General features: G+C 37.0%; 1 protein-coding gene across 1 annotated transcript in view; it reads left to right on the forward strand.

The window, feature by feature from the left end:
- Positions 1-9,165: 9,165 nt before the first annotated feature.
- Positions 9,166-12,651, forward strand: part of LOC5578673 (sodium-dependent nutrient amino acid transporter 1) — a 31,838-nt gene continuing 28,352 nt past the window's right edge. The window contains exon 1 of the mRNA XM_001657021.2: positions 9,166-10,219. Within this exon, the coding sequence (XP_001657071.2) occupies positions 9,847-10,219 (373 nt within the window). The 5' untranslated portion in view covers positions 9,166-9,846. The remainder of the gene's footprint in view (positions 10,220-12,651) is intronic.

Below are 12,651 nucleotides of genomic sequence, written 5' to 3' on the forward strand. Positions count from 1 at the left end.
TTCGGAATATGAGTCAAACGGCACTTAATTCAACTATGAATGTTCTGCGTCTGTATAGCTTTTGATATTATATATGAGCACACAGCCTTATTACTCATAAGTGTATTACTCTGGAATACGTCCATCGAGACCCAAATACTGGTGGTTTTCCAGTGAGAATATTGATGTGCTTGACTGAAACAAAAGCTACTTCAATAAGCACCTATGCAAAATGATTACAAACCATTGTAGTTGCTACCTATTCATCGCTAAAACTAACGAACGTCTTTTTTAATCAATTTAGTGTAGATAATTGATGTGTTTAGTTTGAACTTGATCATTCTTTAATTACGAAAACAAGATGCGTCTATCTAACTACTTCTAAGCGATTATTTCAATTATGATGATCGCATTCGCATTTTTGTAGCAATTTGTCCCAAAAGAAAAACACCTCATCCACATCATGTTATTGTCAGCTCCCAAATTCCAGAGCGACTATTCATTTGCCTTTTTGTTTGTCAACACTTTGTCAATGTAGGTACGTTGCGAGGAATGCTGGTAAACATATTTGGGAGCGTGCGTACTTCGTCACTTAACGCTTGCCGACTACGGATAATGCGGCTTAAATATATGGGACTTTCCCAACAAAGTTAGCATTAGTCCAGGTGAGTGACGACTCGCTTTTTTATGTGAATCCCAGGTGATGGCTAGTGAAGTATTTGAATAGTGTGGTTGAGGCTCATGATCGAGTCAATGCGTGTAATTTGCATAACTTCAAACGTATGCTGTTGCTTAGTTACAAAGTACAGAAATGCACAACAGTATTGGAATTTTAGATATATGCATTGTTTTCAGCTATTCATAATTAATCTTCTGAATGTTTACACTTATTGGAAAATAACAACAATAAAATTGAACAAACATTTTTTTCTCCATTGCAGGTTTTTTGATAAGCCTTAAAACAAGTCTCTTTTACTACCATCGCCAAGTCGTCTTTATTTCGGAAATCCCAATTTCTCCAAAATCCCAAACGGCATTTCATGATCGTGTCTTGCGATTTGAATTCTTCCAATCGTACAAGCGAACATTTGATCGCTCCTCTGGAAATACACGGTCGCGGCTGGCATATCCCTTTGATGATTGACTTTACCTCCGCTGTAAACTGGATAGCGCAGTGGTTAACAATTCATGAAGATGGCAACTCACTGTGAAGGACTTTTCAATCGGTGAATTGAGTTTACACGGTTAAAGAATTTTGACGGAACACATATCCCGCTCATGTGTCATTTTTTTTTTTGTTGGAAAGAGTGGTTTCAGTGTACCGGTGGATAAATCAGTACCGTAAAACGGGGTAAATTTGATAGTTTTTTTTGTAACGAACTTTCGACCATTGGTACCTCGCGTATCTGGAGGAATAAAATAGACTTCATTGTGTGGTCCTTAGCCTCTTGCCTAGCAACTCCTATCCCTACCTTCTCGTGGTACTGGTCGAGGTACGAGTAACCTCAGGGAAGGTCGGGTAACCAACCCCGGTGGGAACTCTGGTCGTATGCTGACAGATAAGGACTCCATGTTTGGAGCGGCTCACAACAGCGTCTGTTCCCCATATCAGGGGCGGCTGTTCAGTGTTCATCGTCCGAGTGCCAGAGAAGGACTCTAAGTTAAACTGCGCACTATGGTCCTCCGGAAATCTTGGGGGTTGGTGTCAGAACCTGCAAGCCAACCGTAAAAATACACCAGCACAGGAACGTCAACGAGAGAATACGGCCAGAACAATCGGCAGAAACTACAGCCACGAAAATGGACTAGTGATTGGAAACTCGGTACGTCGAACTGCAAATCTCTCATCATCATCGGAAATACTCGCATACTCTCCGATGTACTAAAGACCCGCGGTTTCGGTATCATAGCCCTGCAGTAGTTGTGCTGGACAGGAGCAATGGTGCAAACGTTTAGAGGTAATCATGCCTTCTACCAGAGCAGACAACACACGTGAGTCGAGGCACGATTTTTGCGAGATGCGGGACAATTTGTCTTCTTCGCGGACGACATGGATATTATTAAGATCACCCGCCTGAAACGCGAAGCAACAAGAGTCGGACTAGGTAGGTGGAACTGAGTTCGTCTACCTCGGATCCATGCTGGCGGCTGACAACAGCGTTAGTCGGGAAATACGAAGGTGCATCATCAGTGGAAGTCGTGCCTACTATGGGCTCCAGAAGAAACTGCGGTCAAGAAAGATTCACCCCTGCACCAAATGTACGATGTACAAAACGCTCATAAGACCGGTAGTCCTCTACGGGCATGAGGCATTAAACTGTTATGAAGATTATTTACGCTTACATCTTAGCAACACAAATGCATTCTTCTTGATTACTTTATAATGATAATTATCATTTTAGTTTGAATTTAATTTTTGTAGCGTGTGTCGGCTACGCTTTTCTGTGATTATTGCTATTTTTTCATATGCTTACAATTGGAGATAGATCATTATTTTTATCACGTCTGACATTTATTTTGGGTGCGAATTATGGCAACAACGATTTTTTTTTTCATTATATAAGAGCAATAAGAGTAAATGAAAGCAGCATATTTCAAATAAAGGTACCAATCTGTGACAATTTAATTTATTGCCGTCATGGATTAGCATGAAGTGCGCAGTACTGTACAGAACGCGGACTCACAATCAGAGCCGTAGCGCGGTCTCATGGCGCCCTTGGCGAACCAACATTTGAGCGCCCCTTGTTTGAAGCTCAAGTTGTTTTTAAATATATTAAGGCCTTTTGGTGCGTCATCACAAAATGGCTTCTTCCAAAATCATTAACATATTGTTATGATAGTATTGGTATTTGCAACATCTATGAAATATAACTGCTTATCACCTGATTTAATGGATAATTTATGCGAAGAAAAATGCTTCAGGTGGTATTTCAATATTTAAGGTGAAGATGAATCGAAGCCAAACTTCAAATTTTCAAGAGCACGGATCTGGAGAACCAAACACCTGTTTGAGATGAAAACCTAATCGATTGGTCACCACCAGCTAGTGACCAATCGATTAGGTTTTCAGCTTAAACGGATGTTTGGTTCTCCAGATCCGTGCTCTTGAAAATTTGAAGTTTGGCTTCGATTTATCTTCACCTTAATCAACACTTTCAGATACAACATTATCAATTTAGCGACAATATACATGAGTTTTATATTCTCAAAAAAAAAAAAATTCCGATTTCATGCCGCATTTCATTGCCTCACACAACTACACTTGTAAATAGAAGGTGCTTACCTTTTCGATTGTAATTAAGCGGCAAGCATTTGTGTTTTGGATCCCATATTGCGTTCACTACACTTCCACTAAACAAATCTTTCATTCACTTTCCTTAAAGGAACACATTTCCACCGGGATTTCAATGTTTATAAAGTTTTATCAACCGCATCACTCAAAACTATTATGGCGATGGTTTCCACTTGTTGCGAATTGACGCCGCCACCGCACACTGTTTATAGTCTAAAATATCCAACTTTTTTTCTGTTGATTTAATTTTCAGTGCGGAAAGATTGGGCAAAGCATAGAAACTTGAAACTCATACGTTGTTAGTTTTTCGATTCTCTCAAATTACAGAAACCATCTTTACGAAGCATAAAATCATACCAAGTGTTTATCAATTTGGACCACCCAAAATAATTGAAAAGCTTCACAGTGCGATGCGTCGGGATGCGTCGGGACGCGTCTATCGTGTGTGCACAATCATCGCGATCGTTGAGCGCAGTGATGTCAGAGTTGCTATCTGTAAAATCAGATCACAAAAATCATTAAAAAAAAATTTAAATCAGTGATCTTATGATTGAAAACTATTTGCAAAATGATAAGTTTTTATAATATGCAGCAAATTTTCCGAAAACAAGCACATAACAATTGCTAAAAAAAATCTGTCACCAATCACCTGGCAACACCGTCATCCCTTGTAAACATAAACCGTACCGATGTATAACAAAAATATGCGATAAATTCAATAAAAAACAGAGAAATTCCGTTGCCCTTCATTAAATTGTAATGTTTTCTTTTGATATGTACGATTGAACAGTTGATTTTGATTTCCAATACTCGTCAATCTACTAAGTTTCCCATGTGTTTACATAAAAATATGATTAACACAAATGTTATAGTTTTTGTTTGTTTGTTTTGAAAATATACATGGATAGGCGACACTACTACTGTTACATCAATGATGATTCTAATTTTTTTTTTTTTTTTTTTGATTTCTTTATTAGTATTATTCCAAACATTACATTCATTTCTTATATCTAGGTGTTCTGTGTTATTTGACAACACTATCATCCTAATTTGGTAAAACAAATTTAAGATTTTATTAACATTTTGTTAACAACATATTACATTTCATTTGCCGTAGCAGTTCAGTTTTTTTTACAGGTGAGTTGATTTCACCTGCTTATAAGAGAAAAAAAAAGTTTTAATATACTTAACCTAACTTAACCTAAACATACAATGATGATTCTAATGATTCTTTGAGTTACACGCCGCTTCACCTTAAGAAAGCATTATATTACCTGTAATACGCGAAATTCTAGCGCGACTTCTGTAAAAATGATTCATCAAAATTCTCAAGGATTATGATATTGCTGTTTATTAAAACTTTGTATACAGACATTCAATGATGGGATAAAGTTCTGTAGGAAGTCATACACAGTATACCAAATTTCATTCTCAGGAGGACTATCTGATAGCCCAGAAGTTATTGAATTTTCTAATACATTTCCTGTTAAAACCACTGGCATCTATTGAAATATCAGTATAATGTATATTCCCTAAGAAATGCTTGTTGATAATTGCTGACCCATATACTTTTGCTTAAGTTTCTTAAATTCTTGTCCAATAGAGTAAAATTTTGTATTATGGCTTTTCACTACTGTTCTCATTTCAATGTCAAATATTTTTTTAATAGCTTGATTCGGAATGTTGTGAGAATTGTTCGATTGTTTGATTCGATTCAGAATCACGTGAGAACGCCCTCCAAAGCTGACTAGGGATCCTACTTAAAATTTTGTCAAAAACTCGCATGGTATTCTGTCAAAGTCCCACATACATGCAGGCCTGGATTAGGGGGGAAGAGGGGGTGCCGAGGGGGCAAATGCCCCGGGCCTGTTATTCTATCAAAAACATTCAAAATTCAAACGGTAATTCGATATTTCTTCATTCTACTGTACTCTTGTGATATATTTATAATTTTGTTTTAATATTTTCATAGTTTTGTTTAAATATATCAATATTTACCAAAGCCTAGAATTTACTAAAATGTTTGACCCAAACCTACATTATTTAAATTTAGTTATATTTTTAGTTATATATTTTCCCTGATCCTTAAATTTCTAGCCCAAGGTAATTTGGTGTTTGTAAAATTTCCGCTCGAGGACTAACTGTTGTCAATATCTGGGCCATAAAAATTATAAACGTGCCTTTTGAGCCTGCCTTCTGAAGACATGAGCCTTGGGGAAGGCTCAAATAGCTAATTCTGAAAGTTGTTAGTTGACCGAAAGTGAAGTTCATGTGCTTTTCTGAAAGCAATTGCTTCCTGTCCGCAAATACTAGTTGTATATCTGATTAAAGCAACGCTAGACAATCGTTTGTTCCTTTTCCGTTACGAAAATAAAATTGATTTTTGAAGCGTATAGTTCAATCCAGTCGTGATAGGATCATATTTTTATAACAGTGATGGTAGGAAATCAGAAATTTTCTACACAATAACATAAAATAGCTTATCGATTTTCTCATTGCTTCATGTGCACTTCTCAAGTATTTTATGCTGATGATTCATTTTGCGCAACTTTAACGAAGTGATGTGGGTTTAGTCATGTTCGAGTGATAATACATTTTTTTAGTTTTCATAATATATAATTTTCAAAATACTAAACTTTCCTATACTAAACGTTTCCTGCTCATTTTGTGTCAAGGACCCCCTTCAAGAGATCTGACCCGGGCCCTATGAATCCCAAATCCGGCACTGCATACATGTATACCTATGTGGAAATTTTAAAAGAGATTTTTTAATGGACATTATGTCCTGATTTGTGTGATAATATGAGTAATAATTATGTGGAATCCTACTGTTTCATTTTTACTGAAGAAATAGTAAATTAATTGACCAAACTTTTTTTCTGCTAGTGCACAAAATACTTAAATTAGAATTTCACTGTTGTTCGCGGCTTCTTTCAAAAGATTTGTGCCTTTAAAGTTTTGATTCAATATTTCATTTGCCTTCTTAACTGTTTCGCCTTAACTTTGAATTTTTGTGTCGAGATCTCCAAATCATTGCTGGAATTGGAATGTTTTTATTTAATGTACATTGATAAGTTCGAAATTTGTCACAGGAGTTTTAAATTAACTATATTTTTAATTTTTCTGCATTTTTTCAAGATTCTTCAAAAATATTTTATTAAAATCAATTGAGTAACACTATTTTCGAATTCTCATTTTTCACCTTGTTTTTCTGGTGTTACATCTTAACTGGGACAGAGCCTGCTTTTCAGATAAACTTGCCTAAACTATGTGGTGTTCTTATGAGCAGTTTTTACTGCCAATTGACCATTTTTTGCATTTGGATTGGATATCGTGTGGCAAGCACGAATATACTCTATGCCTAGGAGAATATAGGTTTTAAATTAACAACCCTCATTGTAGCTGCGCGTTTTTCGCTAGGACTATCTAGGTCCCATAATTTGCATTGTCATGTTTAGAGTTTTTTTAACTGTCTCTTTGAGAGACCCCCTAATGAAATATGTCTCTTCTAAATTTTTACAAATTATGGCACGCATTTTGGCGCCCCCTAAAGGCTGGCGCCCTTGGCGGGTGCCAACCTGGCCAATAGCACGCTACGGCACTGCTCACAATGCAATTGCCGAGAAGAAAAAGCATACATCCAATAGCCAACAGCACGGCACACAAAAACAATTCCTCACGAAAAGTTTTTGTAATAAGAATATAACCCACACTTCTTAACGCGATGCGGCAAAATGCCTGACGACACTAACCGCACAGCCACGCAGCCCATAAAATTAACTGAGAAATAAATTCGTTTTGTGACTGAAACAAAAGGCATAAGATTACAATAAGGTGTTTTTAAATCTAGTTAGATCACTAGTTGACATGTCAAAAGGAGCATATAATAAGATGGTCATTATTTAAACACTAGTGGTCCCGGCAAACTTCGTCTTGCCATCAAGTAGGCTGTTGAAAACCGCTATGAATCGTCCCATATAAAATGACAGTTCCGTTCGCTCTCATTTTTACGACTTTTTCGGTGAATATCCTGGAACTTTCATACACACAAACACGTCGGAACCCTTGACGAACAAAATAGAGAAAGAATTGTTCAAATCCGTTGACCCGTTCATGAGCCATTTCATGACATACAAACATCATTCCATTTTTATTTATATAGAAGATAGAAGATAATCAATCATACCTTTATCAAAATAAAACATCTCTAAAAATTTGGGAATCCCGGGGAAACGAATCTTAATTCCTGGAAATCGGGAATCCTAGGAAATTGAATTTCCTGGAAAATCATTTTCGGAATTGGCAGCCCTAATCGAAAACTTGCATAATGTAATGATTTTTTTTAAATGAAGTTCTAACATTTTATAAAAAAAAAAACTTGTTGTTATTTGAATAACGCGACAGAGCGTCTTCTTGCTACTACTTTGACAAGTTTTCTCGCTCAAATATCGGCTTAAGATTTGAACATCGACACCTTAATTTCACTAAATAATTTCCACTGGGGTTTTACTTTTTGAAAAGTGTTAACACTTGGGTTGTTCCTATCTGACATTTCTGGCGTCACACGGAAAACAAAATACACCCAATTTTTAAGTTTGAACCAAGAGGTGCGACAAAACCTCAGAAACCGTAGAAAAGCTTTTTGGACTTGAATAAACGAAAAACGTGTAAAAATTGAGTAAAATGTGTTTCTGGTATAAACTTAAGCTACTGGTACTAACAATAAAACAGGGTCTTAGAACCCTATTACTCTATCTTACGTACTTATCGTACGAAAGTGAACTTTATTACATCCATTTTACAGCAATCGGATTCGATCGACGGGAATGCAATAAAAAACATGTCGAGTAGCAACACAAAACATGAATCCAATTGAACTCACTTCCTTAAGCGTGATGAGATGGCCGGGAGGTACCAGATGTAACTCTCATTCGCAAGACCAGGTTTATAATCACGGTTAAATAAATTTATTTAAAAACCTAAGTTAAACTTTTAAATATTTTACATATTTTTTAACTTCTCAAATCGTTTCTATTGAATTCTAGACTACGATTTTCAGCAGTCACCAGCTGATTGTATAGTAACACATTTTATTATGTTTTTAATACCTATTAAAAAGGTTGAAAATACTGTCCTATTCATATTCTTGATGAACATTAGCGAATAATGTACTTTTTTTTTTCTTCGGAATATAATGTTTTCGGATCTAACAACTTTGGTTCTGTTGGAAACATGCTTAAACGAAATTGTTCAAAATTTAGTACGATTCGTAAAAAATCTAATTCTTCTGGACCAACATTTCACGTGTGTATTTGGTAAGGTGTGTAATCCTGCTCCTGGGATAATTTCTCCCTCTATTTTTTTAGCATCGTACGTGACACATAAAAATGCTTCACAAATGTGGGAGTGCTTATGTCATATGTCAAAAAGATCAATCTTAGATAATGTTTTCAAAAGTGTTGATATGGTTTCTTCACATTTCCCCATCATTTATATTTCGATGAACTTAATTTTGAACTTCAATTCAAAATCGTGATCGAATTCAATATTCTAATTCTAATTCTAATTCTGGACAATAAATTCTGCAGTTCACAGCAGATATAACCAAAAATATGTATAATTGGTTCACAAGTATAACATGTCTAAATTCAATTGAAAAGCAAAGTGTAGAACAAATCGAAACCGTGAGGGTTTATCATTTTCAATTTCAGTTCATCTGGGCTATTAATTGCTTATGGCCTGCGACTGCAATCACATCACTCACCCAGAGCTAATCGAGAACCTCTGGGGTAGAACCTTTCGCTTTGCCGGTTGCTACTACTATAGTGCTTCTATCACCCATTTGGATTGCTAGTATTGCGAACACAATAGCCGACCGCACACACCGCAACAGGTAGACAGTCAATCGGACAGACAAAACGATCGGTGCGAAAATTTATAAACCCTCGGTAGCACTCGATCGGTGATCTTATTACTCGCCGAGAGTCCACTCAGAACGGTTTGGTTGTCGGAAACCCGGCTGAAATCCGCGACGATCGTTATCCATCACTCAACACTTCCATTCGGGTGCGCGCCTCACGAACTCAAAGAGCAAGAAACGACAAAAAATCGGAAACATTGCCAATTGGGAAGCATTTTTGCGAATTGTTTGGTGCATCTTCAGCGATTCCTAGTATGCAAGTCGGTTGTTAGAAATTCGCTTGCCGGGGGTGCTAATTAGAAAGAATTGCCCTGTTGTGGCTCGGTAGGTGAAATTCCGAAGATTACACGAGCTATGACACGGACGTGAACGTTTTGTAAGTGATTGGAATCGGCAACATCAGTGAAAAGTGACGGCACGTGAAAGCATTCTATAGTCTGGCCTCGTGTTTAGCGAGAAACAGCCCAACGATCCTCGCTAGTGAATGGCTGCCCCCGCGCAAATCGACCGCTATTTCCACGGGTGATTAGAGTGTTACGTGGATAGATAATCAGAGTTAAACAACAACCGACTACCAACAGAGCAGTATTGTTCAACGCTGGTAAACCGACAACGGAGACAAGATCTTTCAGAACGATTCATACAAAACGTAGTCATGGCGGGGGTAGTTAATCGATCGTTTGTCGGTGACGATGGTCAAGTGCCGGATAGTAAGACCACCACCAATGGAACGGCTCCTGTGGCGTCGGACACTACAGTCGACACGACCAGTACCGGATCCGGTGAAAGGGAAAAATGGGACAATGGAGTGGAGTTCCTGCTGTCCTGCATCGCCATGTCGGTGGGGCTTGGCAATGTGTGGAAGTTCCCGTCGACAGCTTTCCGTAACGGTGGTGGTGCTTTTGTGATTCCCTACATGATCGTGCTGCTGGTCGTGGGAAGGCCGGTCTATTACCTGGAAATGGTGATGGGCCAGTTCTCCAGCCGGGGCAGCGTCAAGGTGTACGATGTGTCGCCGGTAATGAGAGGTAGGTCGGGAAATCCATGCAAATTCTATGTTCTACTCGGCGAAGGGTACGTTAACAGGCGATTGATTTGTTATGACGGCAGACGACCGGTGATCGGTCAAGTTCGACACTATTAGCCCTGCTTACGCTTACCTGGGCGTGATAATTCGATCTAAAAATATATGAATGATGATTCGGTGGAAAAGTTTTTGCAAGGCAGCTATTTCGTTCGAAGTGAGACGATAATTGAAACTCAAATATTTGAATTGGAAATGTTCAAAGCGAACTAATGAAGATATACAGCTGTGTCATCTAGACATATAATGAGGATCAATGATATCTGTGCATTCGTTTCAAGGTTATGCAGGAATGTGCATTTCATTACAATTTTAAAAATTTTACTAAAATGGTGAACTTTCGATACGAATTCGGTAGTAAGGTTCATTTCTAGCTAACAATGTTTTTCACATTCCTTCAATTCCACTAAGCAAGTATTGTTATCTGTTTCCAGTAACCGCAAAACAACTCGACATTGTTGTTTCTGTTTGACCAGCTGAGCTCTGGATGCTTGAGTGACATACATCATTCTCTCGTTTCTCGGCAGGAATGACTCAGTAGTTATTTGGATGGGGTTCCAAATCTAGTTCTGAAATATGAAAAATTCCGGTATAATAAGAAGTGTAACAACGAGCACTATTAACTATCGAGTTTCAGTGCACAATTTCTTCTAATCTGAGATTTCATCAGGAGGAAAGCTTTTTTTTAATTTATAGTATGTATACACTTGGATTGCAAATACAAAAAAGTGTTTGCTATAAATCGGTATTTTGCGTTTAATCACCTACTGTTCTGTTCTAATGAACTTATATTATCATATCATATCGATAGATCATACAAATATCTTCTTCTTCTTGGCTTGTGGAAGATATTCCTAATAAATCTTCGAGCTGTTTAGTGGAATACCAATGAAAAAATGAAAAACCGAATTAATTACCAAATTTGGGTTTTCATTTATTTTAGGTATTCCTATTTCATTATCTGGTAGAATTCATTTCAAAGGGTTTACTGATGAAACGTTTGGAGGCATTCTCGGGGCAATTTAATACAGTGTCTTACCGATTCTGGCAACATGTTGTAAATTTTATGTTTCCAAATTCGGCTTACTTTTTTCATTGTAGTATCAAAAATTTTCTGAAAATGTATGGCACTACTACGAATGATGTGAAAAATACCTGGGAGCCTTCTCTAGTTTTTTTTACTTAAGAGTAGGGCCATCTTGTACTGAGTAGAAGCATCATCATTCCAAGGACGCTTGTTGTGCACAATACAAGCGAACATTCAGTACCCCTTTGCAAATGTATTTACGGCTTAGAAGAAAAACCTTATTGCAAAAAAAAATTGGGTGGGAAATTTTGTCGTCTTTCCTGATTATAGAGAGCAATTTTAGTTACCATAAGATATTCTTATGCAAAAATAATAGATTCTGTAGGTTAGTAAAAAAAAAGTGCAAGTTTGCATTAATTACCATAATAAAATCAGATTTAGATAAAATCTTCAACTTTGCCGAAGTCATAAAGCTGTTTATATTAAAATCTTGTGAGCAATAGGCGATTTTCGAGTTTTTTGGAGTATATTTTTTATATCGAAACAACTCTATGAGTTATGAGCATCAAAACATTCTATAGCATTTCACTTAAATTTGCCGTTAATTTCGCAATCATAAAAATTACAAACTTGCAATGTACAGCAAAAAACGTGTATTATTACTATCTCTACCACTCTTCTGAGGACCGCATTCACGTTAAACTAAAAACAAAAAAGTTAGACAAAACAAAACTGATTTTTAAGGTCCACCCTACGATAAAACTTTTGGAATCAATTAACTTAGCTGAAATGCAGAGTTTGACCAAAAACGTCTTCGAAAAAGTAGTTCAAAATAACATTTTTTAAAAGTTTGCAGAAAAGCGCAGCCACTAATTACATGAAAAAAAAACAGTTTGCGTAAAAATTGAAACTTAAATAATGGCTACCCTATTGAATTTTTTCTTAAAAGATGCAAAATTCAACTACGAATAACTTCTCTGGAGACATCATACGTGTACGAGAACAGAGAAAAACTTTTTTTTTCTGTTAAATTGTCGATTCGGACCATTGTGCAGTTCTATACATGATAACAAAAAAGAATCGAAATATGATGAATATAGTCTATTAAAAAAAAAATAAAAAATACGCCAGATATGTTGAACTAAACTAAAGGGAGCCTACCTTAGCCGAGTGGTTTAAGTCCGTGGCTACAAAGCAAAGCCATGCTGAAGATGTCTGGGTTCGAATCCCGGTCGGTCCAGGAAATGTTCTTGACTTCCCTTAGCATAGAGTATCATCGTACCTGCCACACGATATGCGAATGCGAGAAATGGCAACCTAGGCAAAGAAAGCTCTCAGTTAATAAGTGT

Source organism: Aedes aegypti, chromosome 3, assembly GCF_002204515.2.
Source record: "Aedes aegypti strain LVP_AGWG chromosome 3, AaegL5.0 Primary Assembly, whole genome shotgun sequence".
Lineage (NCBI taxonomy): Eukaryota > Metazoa > Arthropoda > Insecta > Diptera > Culicidae > Aedes > Aedes aegypti.